Raw genomic sequence first — 16,185 nt, 5'->3', positions numbered from 1 at the left:
TCTCACTCGTATATCCAGCACATCACTAGTAACAGAACAACGAAAAATTGGGAAGACCATAAGTCACTTAGGCTTTGAAAGACCCTTATAATTTGTATCAATCCGTAAGACCCTAATAACTTGTATTCATCTCGAATACTATAAAACTAACTGCTGAAATAATAAGCTAATTAAGTCCAGCGATACTGGACTGCTGTGCCGGATAAAACTATTGGATCCATGTATTGCGACCTTTATCACATTATGTTAAGTTCAAAAATTATTTAAAGTTATTTTATCTCATGATATTATTACGGTGAAGATGACATATAAGTGAACTAACCAACTGTTACATTAAAATATATTTATAATAATCTAAATTAGATTTTATTTGAAACGAACATTGAAAACTAAAACCGTAATAAAAATTCATAGATATAATTAAAATTTAATAAAAATCGGAATTTGTTATTTATTTAAATAGAATTGTTCATGGGTAACGAATTTTAAAATTAACATCACATGATATATATACAATAGAATTACTTTATTTAATTTTTCAGAAATTGTTGATAATTTATTTGAATAAGTAAATTAATTGTAAAAGAAGGCTTCTTCCAAAACCTTTAGTAGTAATACAATAAAATGTGCCCCAAAAATACCTATTGTCAATAAGAAAATCTGAGCTGTGAATAACATATTTTTATAATCATGATTTACTGGAATCAAATAATATATATATGGATTGGTGGGTTGTAAGCACAAAATTTTCATAAGATTTATATTATAAAATTTATTTCTTACATACAATGTTTACTTATTACTTAAACTAAAAACTAAATTTAAACTAAAGTAGCTAAGTCATATCAGCTAATACAATTTTTTCACAAAACTATATATAATCATATTCCTCTGTATAGAGCTTCATTTCCGATGAGTGCCAGCTTTAATGAAGATTATTATAAATGTAAAGCATTAATAAATACAATAAATACTTAACATGAAAATTGAACTGACTGACTCAACTGATACCTCCAGTGATATTTTATACAAATTATTTATCTTTGAAAATTTCATCACAATGTTTTCAATATACAAGTATTACAGATTAGATAATGTAACATACTTTAATGAACTCAAATGTCTTTTAAACCAACTTGCCTTTTAATGCCATTATTCACTGTTCTTTTACAAAACACTGCACTTTATCATTGTGTAGATTCAAATAACTTTTCACGAAAGTATTTTATTTTTTGTGCAAAGAATGCTTCAAGACCATCGGCACATCGATAAAATTCGGAGTCTTTTGGATTAAAGTAACGACAATTGTCAAAAATTTTAGTCATATCACCAATAAAATCACTCAACGTACTATAAGTTTGGTCATTCACCTTTCTTTCCACTGTTTGTAGATCTGTAATTAAAGACATGCAAATGTAAATAATAACACAAAGCAATCGATACTAGAACACTATTACTGAAACTATTTATTTATGATATCTATAATATAACAATTACATTTACAAAAAAATATTGTATTGATAGCAATATTTTATTCTAAATTATTGTAGAATAAAATAGAGTAATTTTCTATTAACAATGTGAAATAAAAAAAAAAGTAAGTACATTAAGATTACGTTAAGTTCAAATTATTACCATTCGCAGTAAAAAATAAAATCCTTGAAATATATTGTGTATTAATTAAAAAGTAATAATATAATAAATACAAACCCATAGGTTCTTTTATAACTTTGTAATAGGTTGGAGCTTCTCTGGGATCGACTGGCTCCATAAAAGGCCACGCATTTTTATGTAATTGTATTTGTTTAACTAGCCTTTTGAGATTTTCGAAATCTTTGGGGGTGAGCTCTTTCATGTTTGCAAAATTTACAGAATTGTTTTTCTGACAATTCGGACAAATATATTCATCAATGTTATCAGCCTCTGATTGTAGAATACCAACACATCTGCCATGGAACCAATCTTGACATCGGTCACAACAGATATAAAACCTGTAAAAGATGAAAATTAGAATTAAAAATTTACAAGAGGTTGAAACTAATGTAAATTTTTTTACAATAACATTTAAATGTCCTGCATAAAATCAACTACTAATTCCACTTGTTTCATATTTTTTAAGGCTTATGTAATTTCAATATATCGGACAAACATGGATCTTATTAATGAACAAAGGATGCATTGTTTTAAAAATTTGATTAGGTACTTTTATATTATTTGTTCGTCATTTTCTATCACCCAATTGACTATGATGTCCAGCAACTAATCCTTTAAATATCCGACAAGAACAGAAGTATTATAAAATTTTCAATTTGCAAAATAGGTCGTTTGAAAAGTTAATTCAGTCTTAATAACTATAAAAGCGTTTAGTAATTACAAATTGAGTTATCAAATACATACTGTGAATTATCGTATGGTTGCCGACATAAACAGTAAAGTTCTTGAGTTTCCTCAGCTCGTCGACACTCAGAACAAACATATTCCTCCATGGTTTTACTCATTTCTTCGGTAACGCCAACACAGTCACCATGGAACCAATTGCTGCAATGCTCGCAGCCAACATAAAACCTGTAATATTTATAATAATAATCAACTGTCTTGCACACGAGACTCGTAATATGTCAGTATTTTAAAAGAAACATAAATCAATTTATTGTATTATTTGTCAATTTATTATGTTATTTAACTCGAAAGCCCGTTTGAGGCGGTCGTTAAGTAATTCGACGTACTTTGTGTTGTCATACGGCGTGCGACATATGCAGAGCAGTTTTTCCTTCTTGTTAGCCTTCTTGTTGTTGCGCGGGGCGGCGTCCCGCGCGGCGCCCACGACGACGCGCCGCTTGCCGCGCACCTCCTCCTGCTTGCTGCGCTCGGCGCGCGTCCGCAGCGCCAACTCAGCCGAGAGCTCCTTCTGTAATTGAATGCGACAAACATTTCGATAACGAGAACAAATACGATACGACTTCGCTTAACGAAAGCTTTCCCGTGAACTTATTCAAGTTTTCTGATTATTCGAACGAGACCGACCTGAATTTCTACGCCGAGCTCCTTCTCGAGCAGACCCCGTTTTTTTATAATATCCTTCTTGAGCATCTCTTTGTGCTTGAACAAAAGAAGTAGTCGAGAATGAGTCGAGGCGGCGCGACGACGTTCGTCGGGAGCGGCGGATGTAGGGGTGGGAGGGGTCGCGGGCGCAGGGGTGCTGGCGGCCAGCGGTGCAGGCGGCGCCCGGAGTGGCGCGCGCGGTGGCGGAGCGGGCGACGGCGTGGGCGAGGGGGACGGCGACGGTGACAGCGCGGGAGCGGCCACGGTGGTGAACACGACCGGCGGGGATGGCGGTCGGGCGCGGGAGCGCTTTCGCGGACTAGACTCCACCCACTCGTCGTCGTCGTCGTGTCGCGAGAGGCCGCGGCGGCGGGGCTGGGGGGAAGGCGAGCGCACGACGACGGCGCGCACCTCGCGTTCCACTTGCACCTCCGGCTTCATTTGCTTCTCCTGATACCGCTGCAGTTGGAGCAGTTTCTCTTCTATTTCAGGGTTTAAATTTTCTTGTTTTAGTGCGCTTTTAATTGCTGAAAAAGACGCACATGCTATTTTAAGAATGAGGATTCAATTTTATTTAGGATGACCCCATAACGAAATCACTCAGTAAAATATTTGATAAAACTATTTTATTAACATGATGAAGATACTTACTTTGCTGTATGTAATCTGGTGTAAGAACAAACTTGTTACTTTGCGCTCTGTCATGACCGGAGTTAATAATATCAGTTTTAGTATTATTTTCTGGTATATCTTCAGGTTTAGACGGCATTGCCTCTTTATGACTAACAGCTTCCGCTACATGATCTTCGCCATTAAGTAAAGGTTGTCGCTTTATTTTATCTTCTGCTTTACTATCCTAAAAGGAAAATAATATAATGTCACTTAAAACATGCCGAAAAGAAAAGATAAATAAATGAACAAATCATAAAATGAAAAGAAATAAAAAAAAACTCGTTGTTTGTGGGAATATATAAGAACAAACAGATACAATTAAATAGCAGCAATAATAAATTATTCTATATTATTTTAATAATAGTTAGGACTTTTTTCAATATTATTTCATGGTTTTTTTGCATTAAATATATGTGTATTCATTCTGATTAAAGTAATTCATTGCCCATACACCCCCACAAGCGTCATTAATAACAAAATATATAAACAAAGAGAAAAATAATTTAACGTAAACAAATAAAAGGACTCAGATAAATAAAAGTCAGAAGCTATTTAAAAATTTTATTTAATCACCATATTGCACTACCCATTTATTATAAATGGTTTGAATATTAGATCTACATACATATAACAGGTGGTGTATGAGCAATTCCTCTTACCAGTTGCACAAATAATTTCTACAAGTACACTGAAAATATAGGATGACTATAATATCGTATTCATTCGAATTATTAGTTGTCAATGGAAACCAAAATGTAAATAAAAAGAACCATCTAAATATAGCTACATAATTGGAAGAAAGATTACAACCAATGGTTTCAATGTAACTTATTACCCTTAATAGAAAGACCTAATGAAACTATATGCTAGCTTTATTTAAATATTTTGTATCAAGGCCATTAAACTGATAATAACCTGGTGAATGGAGGAAAAATTATGACAAAATTCTTTGTACACCTTTTTTCAATCCAATTTTTACAAAAATTAAACTAATATAAATTTTTCAATAGATAGAAGTTATGTTTTCTTGTAAAATTTATCAAATTAAAATAACTGTATGATAGAAATAATTGTTTCCTTTTCAGATATATTTTGTAGAAATTAGATTTGAAATATAAATGAATGGGATTTCAACATAAACATTTTCCTATAATCTAAAAAAGGAGTAAAATTTGTAAATGAACATAATAAGATAGAGTAACGCTGAAATAAATAAGTATTGACGTACGAAGAGTTAATGATAGAAATGTGTGGCATCTTTGTACATAAGAGAAAAGGTTCAGAATATATAAAATTAGATGAATGGAATCATAAAATTCGTCAATTTCACCTTGGTACTTTGAAACGCAATAAACAAACCTTACTTATTACAAATTTCTATAATTAGAATAATCAACACAGATTAATACACATACTGAATAATGATTACCGCTCTCGTTTATCTTTGTGAAAATAAATGTATAAACCAAAGTATAAATAAATAACGTTTTAATGTTTATTATATTAATTGCAATTAAAGAAATACAAAACTTTGAAAAAAAAAACACACTTAGCTCTAATTAATATCACCAAAATTAAAAAGTTTTCTTTGACTTAATAAAATTAGGGAAGTATATTTTAAAAAAAAGTTCTATTTTTTATCTTTCTAAGGCTAATCAAATGCAATTACTTTGGTATATTATGAGAACACTTAAGAACATTGTGAAACCACTCGCCTTTTAGGTATGATGAAAAACGTCAGTTTAATATCGTAAATAATCTAACTATTACACACATGGGAAATATAATTGACTTAATAAAAACACACTATTACATACCTGTACTTGCTATAGACCGAGTGATGATTCAAAGTTTTATAATAAAAAAAAAATGAATTTATTTTATTTATATTATTTTGGTGATATTAATTTAAAATTGACTTTGTTTTATAATTATATGTATGTTAAAATGTGTCATATATTGTCTATGGTATCAAACAAAATAAATACTACAATTGCAATGATAGTCCAGTAAGTAGCCATTATAATAAGTTTATTCTTAAGTTATAATTATATTTTCTACATACAAATTTACATAGTCTTGTCTTTGGTAAATATATTAGAATACTAAAATTATTGCTGCATATTTAAATGTCCCTAATATTTAAAAATATCCAGTCTTACCAAGATAGTTAATTAGTTGTACTAAAATTAGCAAAATATCCCATTATTTAAGTAATTTACAAATTATTTTATTAATTGTGTTAAAATGTTTGAATAATCCAGCCAAGCATAATGTGCCATTGAGTCACCAGAACATTTAATAGATACATTAATAATACATAAATACATATTAAATATTTTGAATTCATTTAAAAGAATGTACAATATGATAATGATATTATAAGAAAAATTGAGACGAAAATAGTGATGATTTAGAAATATGTAAATTGATAAAAAAAGCAATTTTTTTTTACGTAAATATTAAAAAAAAAACTTAAAATTTTAAAATTAATGATTTCAAAATAATAAAATAATTCTGAGCTCATTCACATTTGCTTGTCTAGATAGTTTTAGTGAAAAGGATTTATCCTTACTTTTTATTATTGTGTTACTAAACTTTTACACATTGTAAGTGACAAATGTACTGATGATTTACTTTCATTAATAGTAGAGGTTGCCTTCTTACAGTCTTTTGTTACTTTTAGTTAGTGCTAATTATTTTTATTATTATGTATGTCAGCCACCTTTGCTAAACACCTTAACCCATAAGACAAACAAAGTCTGAAAAAATTTCGTCCATTTCAATTTATAAAATGCATATTTATATTTTAATCATGATAGGCAAACAAACACTTCCAGTAAGTGACAACCTCATTCCAAAGTATGAATCTTAATCACACTATTCACAGCATACTCTTTGCTATGGGCACGCAGTCGGCCTCGCTCCTAATAATAATAAATTACCTGGTGAGCGGGCGCGGGCGCAGACACGGGCACGGGGGCGGGCGCGGACTGCAGCGCGGCGGCGGGCGCGGACAGCGGCTGCAGCGCGTGCAGCGCGGGCTGCGGCGTCACGGGCGCCAGCGGGGGCGGCGCGCTCGGCGTGGGCTGTACGGCTAAGTACATCTTCCTCGGCCCTAGCATGCCTTGTTTTCCTGTTGATTCTTGTGCTAAAATTAGATATTGTTTTTTTTACAGTTCCTACGAGAAATTTGCGAATGTCGAGATATTCGCAAATCATGTACATGAAATTAGTACCTTTTAAAAGTTGCTGCTTCACTTGATGCTGAACTAATGCCAACTGCTGTGGTGTCAGCGAATAACCGTGGAGACCCTGCAGAACTATGCTCGGGCCGCTACTCGTTTGCATAACCTTTAAAAATTAAAATGAATATAATAACTTTCTAGTAAAAATATTATATGATATACCTGCATATAGTTGGACGATTCTGTACTATAGATCAAAAACTATAATCACCTGGGCAGTAACTGTTTTTATGACGGTGCCTGGCGGTTGACCGGCTAAAAGACGTTTTTCCATTATCTGATCTTCAGTAAGTGACGGCGTCGAAGCAGTCGCTGGAAGTGACGTCACAACCGGCCGTACCGAAGCCACCGGGATCGGAGCTGGGGACGGATTCGGGGCCGGAGACGGAGCCGGGACAGTCGCAACCGATGGGCTCTGACCGATGTGCGCTACAATCTGCGCCTGGTTATTACCCGTCGGCCGAATAAGCACCTGCTGCCCATTCACGGTAGCAAGCTGAATCTTTCCCGCTGCTATTTGCTGCACAAGAGCCGGGTTGTTGACGACTATCTGCTGCGTGGTAGTAGCACGAGGGCGAGGGGGTGCCGGACGCGGGGCGGGGGTGCGCGCTGGCGTCTGCGGACGTTGCAGTAGCTGGCCCTGAACTAGGACGGTCTGCACAGGTTGCACGCGCGGGGGACACGGAGTGCGCGTGCCTGCCTGCACCACTACCTGCTGCGGAGACTGCACCACCATTTGTTGTGGGGTTTGGACAACCACCTGCTGAGTCGGCTGTACTACGATGTGTCGACTGGTAGGTAAACTTGACTGAGATGCAGTCTGTCCTGCGATTCGAGGTGACTGAATCGATGCTGTACTTTCTGTATTGTTTTTATTTTGAACACTAATTTTATCAGTACTATCATTATGAGTCGTTTCATTTTCTGACTTAGCAGCAGGGGAAGCAGCAACTAATTGTCCCGCTATACCTTGTTGCCCAGGCATTACTACATGTAGTTTACCATCTGGCATCTGTATTAATTGTTGTCCTGCAAGTAATCCTCGAACTGTAATTTTACCATCTGGGGCTCTTATAATTTGTACTTTTTGTGGCCCTTCTTTTTGAGGAGTACTATTTGATTTCGTAGCTTCAGAGGATAAAATTGATTTACTTGCACTTCCAATAGGTTGACTTATAACTCTTGTAGTGCCATCTGCACCTTTAGTCATAATAATTCTTCTGGTCCCAATTACAGTCTTTTGACCAGTTGGTGTATTAGCATTTGTCAGCAATGAAGTCAATGTACTTTTACCAGAACTTTGATTAGGCGTATTCTTTGATTTTTCTGTAACGAAAAATTTACATTAGTTAGTATTATATAATGCTTATTTTTTAAACTACTACATTAGTACTCCTATACTCTGTGCATATTTTGATTGCAATATCATTAAGAATAAATATAATATTAATTTAAACTGTCTCTACTATATACAGTACCATTAATTCTGAGTTTCTATTCTGAATTATTAGTAAAGTATACATAATTGTGTACATATTTAAAAAAAAAGTGACTATTTTCAATAAATGTTTTCCTTTCAAATATGAGAGATTTTTAGTGTCATCAATAAAATATAACAGAAATAGAGAGCAAACCTTGTGACATCTCAAGGGCTCTTTTTTGCTGATGAGCGGCTCTTTGCTCACGTAATTGCTGCTCCATTTTGTCTTTAAGGTCAGATGCGTTTTGTGGAGCTGGGGCTATATTGCGTTGTGGCAATTTGCCAGTCGAAGTGCGAGTCACAGGAGTTACTCTTTCGGCACGCTCGCCGTACTGTCGCACTTCCCACAACTCTAACTTATCCTCATCTACCCATTCTTCAGTTACCTGAAAGTGTATACATCTCACATCATCTACATTTAAACTAGATATTTTAATTTGTATTAATATTATTAAACCAAATATTTACCTGAGGTTCAGTATTTTGGGGAGATTCAGCTCGTTTTCTTTTACGTAAGCCGCTTCGAATAGAAGTCACCTCTCGTACGGTTTTAGGCAATTCTAACGGTATAACTACTTTTCTGCGAAGATATTGTGTACGCTCTGAAAATTGACCAATATGTCGATGTTTCAATAGTTCAAGTGAAACAATTTCTGTGTCGGTCGTAAGTTGATGTTTTCCGTCAGCAGTTGCAGGCTTTGCAGCCATGTCATCCCATCGTAAGCACGCCCACATTATGCGCAATTGCAGCGCCGCACTGGCTAGCCATTGTAAATTGACTGTTCGATAGAGCCAGCAAGTCTTAAAAAGAGGTCTTGCACACGGATAAGGCCATACAAGCTGATTTGGCTTAGCACTATGGCTAAAACCCGATACTGTATTGTGTCCAGCTTGTCTGCAAAGCTTCTTTAATTCATGATGAGGTAAAACCATAATAGTCTTGGCTTTGCTTTTTGTGTGAAATGATGAGCATAATGGATACTTAACAGGAGTCCTCTTCTTTTTCTTTTCTACTGCTGCAGTCTGTACTCTCTTGAGATAAACCTTTCCATTAGGATTCTCAGTTGAGTATATCCTTACAATTGCACCATCAATTTTTTCTTCCTTTATTTTATCTTCTCTTTTAACACTTCGAGGCAATCCAAAGCGCCTATTTATAACAGCACGATATTTCGGTTTTTGCAACTCTTTTTCTGTTTTTAAAGAGCATTCATAAGACGAATTGTGCCCTTTATCATTCACCGAAAGTTTATTAGAGTTAGCCGACATTTTCGCAGATTTTCCTCGTGTAATTTTTAATTTAGGGATTGGAGGGCGCTCTTTGTTGTCATCACATTTAGATTCTTGATGCTCATGGTCAGTTAATTCTTTCAGGGGACCAATCTCTACTTCATTTTCTTCATTAATATTGCTTGTTATATCAATATCCATTTCGTTTCCCACAGCAGGAACTGCAGATTCCTCAAGTGTGCTCTCAGACTTTATTAAACATGTTGAGTTGTTGTTATCATTACCACCTTTATCAACCTTAAAATCACTATCTTCAGTGGATCTTCTCTTAACAAAGCAATCAGAATTTTTGTTGTCACACTCTTGGGCACATGCTACTGCCGATAGTAAGTCTGACAGAATATTTTCATTGTTGGAGTTAGGAGTCTTTCCTAATAAATATTGCTCTAATATTGATGCTTTGTTGTTTTCCTTTGAATTTGCTAATAAAAACAAATTATAATTGTTGGAACCATCTTTCAGCAATGAAAGTAACTGGTTTAACAATAAGCCTTTTTCTATACATAAAGGTGAATAACATTCAATTTTTAAGCCTGTCAATATTGCAGATGGTTCCAATTTATTACAACCTTCTGAATAACATTTGTAAAGTTTTGTTAAATTATTTAGACTTTTAAACTTTTCTTTGATAGCTTCTACATCTTTTGTAGCAAGAGTTATACTTTTACTTTTAACCTCCCTATCAGGTGCAGCAGCTTCTTCAACATCTGGTTCTTCATTTTCAATATCAATGTTTTTATCTTCTTCATTCTTTACATCTAATTCTTCTTTTTTTATATTGCTTAATAGGTTTCCTAACTTTTTTTCTTCCATAAATTTCAAATATGTTCGTCGGGCTAAAAAATCGTCTAGTTTAGATTTTCTTGCTATTTTAGGATAATACCTTCTCGTTGAGGAACTTAAAGCTTTTTCCACATCAATCTCTTCAAAATCGTCAATTTCTTTTTCTAATTTCATATTTCTCATTGATGCTGGCACTGTAAAGTTATAGAAAATTTAAACATTAAGATGTTTAAGTTACTAGGTAACACATTCCAAAAAACATTAGTATCTGTTTTAATAATCATATATAGTATATTTTTATATTTACGACATAAAAGAAAATGAATACTTTAAGTTCACTTGAGCCAATATGACCTTTTATATTTTGATATTGATCTATGCCTTAGTGGTTAGAAAATGTGAACCTAAAACTAAAACTTTGAGTACAAACCTAGGCAAGTTACAACCGAATTTTATGTGCTTAATTTGTGTTTTTAGTTTATTGATTAAAAACATCATGAGGAAACCTGAATATTTTGGATTAATAAAAACCATCAACCCTTTGGAAGACTACACCCTCCTTATTGGACTCTACTACCACTTACCATCAGGTGGAGTAGAGTCATTTGCCCTCCTGGCTAATATAAAAAAAGGGTAGTGAAATAACTTCAAAATTTTCTCCACAAAAAGACAGCATTTGCCCAACAGTTGGACATTTACTTAATAAAAATGGTATCTTTGACTGTAAGACAGTCTTTTTATTGCTTTTCTTGTGTTACACACAATATTTCTGCAACTTATATGACTATAATAATTTACTATTTGGAAATTTCGTGTCAGATTTCTTCTAGGTTTTCGAAAACATAAACATCAGACACAAACACAAAAACATCGAAATTTGAAAAAATAAATAAATCAGGTATATATGGTATAAATAGGTATAATGTAACACTAATTATTTAATCAAGGAAATTGTTTTACGATTTCGCTGTATAATGATAAAAAAAAGTTAGAACCACTCACATTTTGCCGTCACATCTTTTTCTTCAGTCTCATTTGAAGTTAAATATTCATAAGTTTTTGGTTCTACTGCCAATACCTTTATTATACTTCCTTCTCTGACCCTGACAGCAATTTTGGCAGGGCCATTATACAAGCTTAATTTAGGGTTAGCATTGTGCTTTTTGAATTTTCTTGTTGCAGAATTCCATAACCAACCCCACTGACCATGAATTCTATATTCTTCCCCTTTTTGTTTCCAAACCTAACAGATAACATACAATTTATTTAAATGCATTTATGAAAAATATATAAAAAATTGTAAAAATTTGCTTTTATAATACCTGGTGTCTTAAACCTAAAGAAAACTTAACAAAATTGTAAGCAGTTCTATAACGCTCTTCTTCTTCATCTCTCTCTTTTTTTTCTCGTTTATCAAGTTTCTTACGTTCTTCTCGTTCAGCTGCTGTAGTTCTTAAAAGTCTTACATGACCTAATTGCTCATGCCAAGCTGGTACCCAAACAGCATTTTTGATGCATGCCTGTTAGAGATTGAAATATTTATTTAATAATGTTTTATAATTAAATATTGTTTTACAAAAACATTATTACATACCTGCAATACACAAAGTGCTCTTGCAAAGTCCCTAGGCGCCTGACAGAGTTGAACAGCCTGTACCCATGGTTTTCGTAATAATGTCCAATTAGGATGCATAAATTGTAGTACTATATTTGATTCCAGTTGCAGTAGTGTTTGTCTTAGTGTGGCAACAAACAATGGTTTTGTTGCTGTATAAAAAAATTATTTAAGTGTTTATTAAAAATACTTTTAAAATTTATACATGAATTTAAAAAAATACAGTTTAATTAAATAATTACCATTTAACAAACCAATCCATTTAAATTCTTGTCCTGACGATAAAGAAAATTTATGTGAAGTATAGCGCTTTTTATCTCTTTCTTCATTTCTTTGGGGTTTATTTAACGCTAATGGATTACTTGTATATTGATTAACATAACTTTTAAAGGCATTTTCATTGCCCAATTTGAAAAGATATGTACCATTTGAGATTTGATTTGATTTTAATCTTGTAACTCGTTCTGTAACTGAAAAAATTAACTTATTAATTTTAAGTTATAATCATTACAAAAATATATACTAATCCAAGCTACAGCAATAGTAAAAATATTGCAAAATATATGAATTTAGATAGAACAAATAAAAAATCAAGACAACTTCTTGAATCTAAAAAGTAGACATTTTTATATAGGGTATAAACTTACTCTCATCGTTTTTCTTTTGTATTAGAGACTTTAACTTAGGTGTGCAGTTATTTCTAGGTTTTTTGGAGTCTTCATCTTCTGTCTCATCATGGTCCTCTTTTACAGTTTCATCACTAGTGACAGTTACCTCATTCACAACATCTGTATCAGTTACTAATGACATTTCTGAATCATCCTTTTCTCCTACTTTAAATTCATTGTCTTGACCTATTTGTTTCTGCTCTTCTTTCATTCTTTTTTGCTTAATTATATTAGCATTCTCTACTTCTAGATATGACTTACGATTTCCCTTAGCTTGATTAGTTAACTTTTCTGTCACTTCCATTTGTCTTAATATTTCTTGTTTCATTTCTAAAAGCTCTCTAACTAAAGGAGCTTCCATTTCAGATGCATCTAAAACTTCCAGAAGTTCTTGAAGTTGCTGAGCTGTGGTGTAATACCAGACATCACCATTATCAGCCTCCCTGTACAACAATTCATTTTTATAATTTTTATTTTACTCTAGTTATGAATTGTTTTTTTTAATATTTTACTATACTCTTATTGTACATACTAAAAGAAAAATAAGTAGTTTTGTGACATTTAACTAATAATATTCATATAAAAAGTTTTTATTTTCAATTGAATAGCTACTTACACAAAAATTCGCCTTGCAATAAACCAGTATTTCCTGCCATGTCTATCAAAACCTAAATGTTCATGGCGACATAATAGACCCTGTTTCTCTGCATCTGGCAAGCAGTCAGTTACACCAACTGTTTTATGTTGTTTACAAAGAGCACATTGCCAGTCTTCAGAAGGCACATCTACTAATGGTGGATCAACACATTCAAGATGGAAAACAGCTGGACATGTCTCACAGCATAAAAGATCTCCCAATCGATGACAAACTCGACAGTGGTCATCATAATGTATAGGAACTGAAATATGAATCAATAATGTATAATACTAAAATTGTAATTGAATCTAGTAAATTAGACCAATACTAACTAATATATACTGTATTTATTTATACAAATTAATTAATTAATTATAAAATACAAGCAAGGAATATCATCAAGGGATATGCATTACACTTTGTGTTATCTTTTGATGTCATTGTATTATAATTTGTGCATAGTTTTGACAATCAATATAGCAAGCATAGCATATTACTTAAAAAAATAGTATGGATAGTCAAAATTAATAAAACTTTTTTTTGTTAAAATAATACCATTAAAACTTGCCATAATGCAAAACATTTAATAGTTAGCAAAAATTGATATATTTAAGGTGTAGTATGAACTATACTCATTACTATTTATGAATGTCATAAAACATGCAGTAGATTTATGCAAAATAACTTATTTAAAAACACAAGTTAACAATTATTGCTACAGATTAGTCTCTTTAATCAACTCAATATGACCAACTCTTATAGTAATATTAAAAAGTATATAATACAAACCTTCACTAATAAGATCGTCTCTTACTGGATTTGTAATTAAAAATTGGTTACACAAGAATTGTAGCACTGCCAAACGATCTTCCACAGTAGTAAATGGATATTCACAAGAGTTTAAAATTCTAGCTACATTTTTATCAAATGATTTATCACTTTCTACATAAACTCTTAAAACTTCAGGCCATGTCATTGTATCCAACAAAAATAAAGTAATGTTAACACTGTCTTTATGATCTAATGGCCCAAAATGAGTCTGTTGCGCGTCCTCTTCTCTCAGCAGAGCTTTAAGCAACATTATATGTACCTCTATTAGCAAATTACTCTGATCTTCACAACTTATAGCTGCACACAGATCTTCTAGTCTAAATGGGGACAATCTAACCAAATGTCTGAAATGTCGTAGTACTTCATAAATACCAACTATTTGTAAAACTAATTGATGAGAAATTATCAAATCATCAGAGGATGGTGGAAGATCTAATGGTGGTATCTGACGTTCTTGTTGCAACCAAAGAGGATCTGGACTTGGGGGTCGAAGAAGATTACTATTTGTTTTTCGAGGGTTTACTCCTGTAGAGCTATAACTACTGATAGAGAAATCACTATCACTTGCTGCAGCGTCGACTATGGAACCCTCAGAGCTCTCACTGGCACGATCTTCTTCAGGATCTGATCTGTCACTATAATCATCTCCAAAGTCTGAACCGTAGTGATATTCCGATTCGTGATAATCAGCAGCATGAGGATTATATCCTCTTCGTGAATACGCATTTGATAATCCTCCTCTTTTACTTTTATGCGATTTACCGCCTCTTTGTTTCCTCGTACTTCGTCTACTAACGTCGCTACCTTGAGGCGAGGATGCTCTCGACACAGATGGAGTACTAGCGAGAGAACCAGATCCTATATTTTGTGCTTGTAAATATTTTGGTTTCTTCAATAAATGATATTGGAATTTTCTATTCTTTTCAAAACTTCCCGATTTCGGGGGCCTCCCGCGTTTTTTAGCCCCCCTTCCCGTCATCATTATAAACAACTGTCAATTTTGTACAATTTCGCACGTGTATTGCAAACACATAATTGTTTACCAAAACAAAACGATGTACATAATTGTATTTAGGTTCACCCTAAATCTAAGGCATTCATGATCCCAGCCTTTTGAGACGCTTCGCAGAAACAATGGCAAGACGGATAAACGCAATATTTTTCACTGTTTTGTCAGTAAAATATTTAGTTCATAACTTAACACTTCACAAATTTGGATTATTATCTAAGAAACAAGGCACCAAAACGTAATGACGCGAAATGTGAATAGGTGCATGCAATTCTGAAACGCTTAATGCTTGCTTCTCATTGGTCGATTGTCAGGCCGCCATGTCGTTTTTCTAACTTGAGGGTTATTGAATTTTACACCAATGGAATATCATTAAAAAATCATACATAATACACATATAATTTATTCAAATAATAAAAGATATATATTCAATATATCCTAAATTTCAACATCCGTTGTACTTTTATCATTAATACTACATAACAGATGCGCACAACACTTTATCAATTCACGTCGCTATCAGGCAGAATAGGTAGACAGCAGCCATTTTTATTTCACCCCAGTATTAAAGTCAATTTGTTCCTCTTATACAGAAATACCCAAAACTAATTATTATTACTTATTTTATATAACGAAAACATAAATATTAAAATAAATCTTTATCAAACAGGAATCTTACAAATCATTTTACTTTAAAAAGTTATTGTTATATTTAAAAATGTTTTAATTGAACAGGTAACACTTAAATATTTATTCTATTAAACAATTTTGTCATATTTATATTATAATTTATAAGAATTGTAAATATTATAGAACTTAGATACCTAAGTTTTTATTTAGTTTTTAATGTTTAACTTTTTAATTTATTATTTTAGCAAAATTTAGTGTTATCAATGTTTAAATTTTAGTA

At 33.0% G+C, this 16,185-nt stretch overlaps 2 protein-coding genes across 2 annotated transcripts in view; both read right to left on the bottom strand.

Moving 5' to 3' along the window:
- The window catches only part of LOC126769926 (protein singles bar), a 79,789-nt gene extending 73,327 nt beyond the window's left edge, over window positions 1-6,462 (bottom strand). The window contains exon 1 of the mRNA XM_050488911.1: window positions 6,451-6,462. The gene's annotated coding sequence lies outside the window, so the exon portion shown is untranslated. The remainder of the gene's footprint in view (window positions 1-6,450) is intronic.
- LOC126769924 (nucleosome-remodeling factor subunit NURF301) lies at window positions 733-15,944 on the bottom strand. Its single transcript, XM_050488905.1, has 18 exons — window positions 14,225-15,944; window positions 13,415-13,697; window positions 12,778-13,241; window positions 12,373-12,600; window positions 12,110-12,282; window positions 11,838-12,035; window positions 11,518-11,758; window positions 8,911-10,709; window positions 8,597-8,828; window positions 7,174-8,288; window positions 6,954-7,068; window positions 6,660-6,865; window positions 3,694-3,898; window positions 3,025-3,569; window positions 2,727-2,908; window positions 2,398-2,565; window positions 1,711-1,991; window positions 733-1,393 (listed from the first exon to the last, which is right to left on the bottom strand). Exons 1-18 carry the CDS (start codon window positions 15,246-15,248, stop codon window positions 1,188-1,190), a joined length of 7,665 nt encoding a protein of 2,554 aa, XP_050344862.1. The 5' UTR covers window positions 15,249-15,944; the 3' UTR covers window positions 733-1,187.
- Window positions 15,945-16,185: the final 241 nt, after the last annotated feature.

The sequence above is a fragment of the Nymphalis io genome, chromosome 8, assembly GCF_905147045.1.
Source record: "Nymphalis io chromosome 8, ilAglIoxx1.1, whole genome shotgun sequence".
NCBI classification, from domain to species: Eukaryota; Metazoa; Arthropoda; class Insecta; order Lepidoptera; family Nymphalidae; genus Nymphalis; species Nymphalis io.
Note: the sequence above shows the minus strand (reverse complement) of the source record. Positions and strands in the feature narration are given on the sequence as shown.

Bases quoted from the DNA above. Each gene is read 5' to 3' on its own strand.
- LOC126769924 (XM_050488905.1), bottom strand. From the start codon at position 15,248: ATGATGACGGGAAGGGGGGCTAAAAAACGCGGGAGGCCCCCGAAATCG. The intron at 6,866-6,953 runs GTACTAATTTCA...ATCTAATTTTAG, and splicing joins GAAGCAGCAACTTTTAAAAG to CACAAGAATCAACAGGAAAA. The intron at 3,899-6,659 runs GTAATTTATTAT...TTTTCCTTTTAG, and splicing joins CGCCCGCGCCCGCTCACCAG to GATAGTAAAGCAGAAGATAA.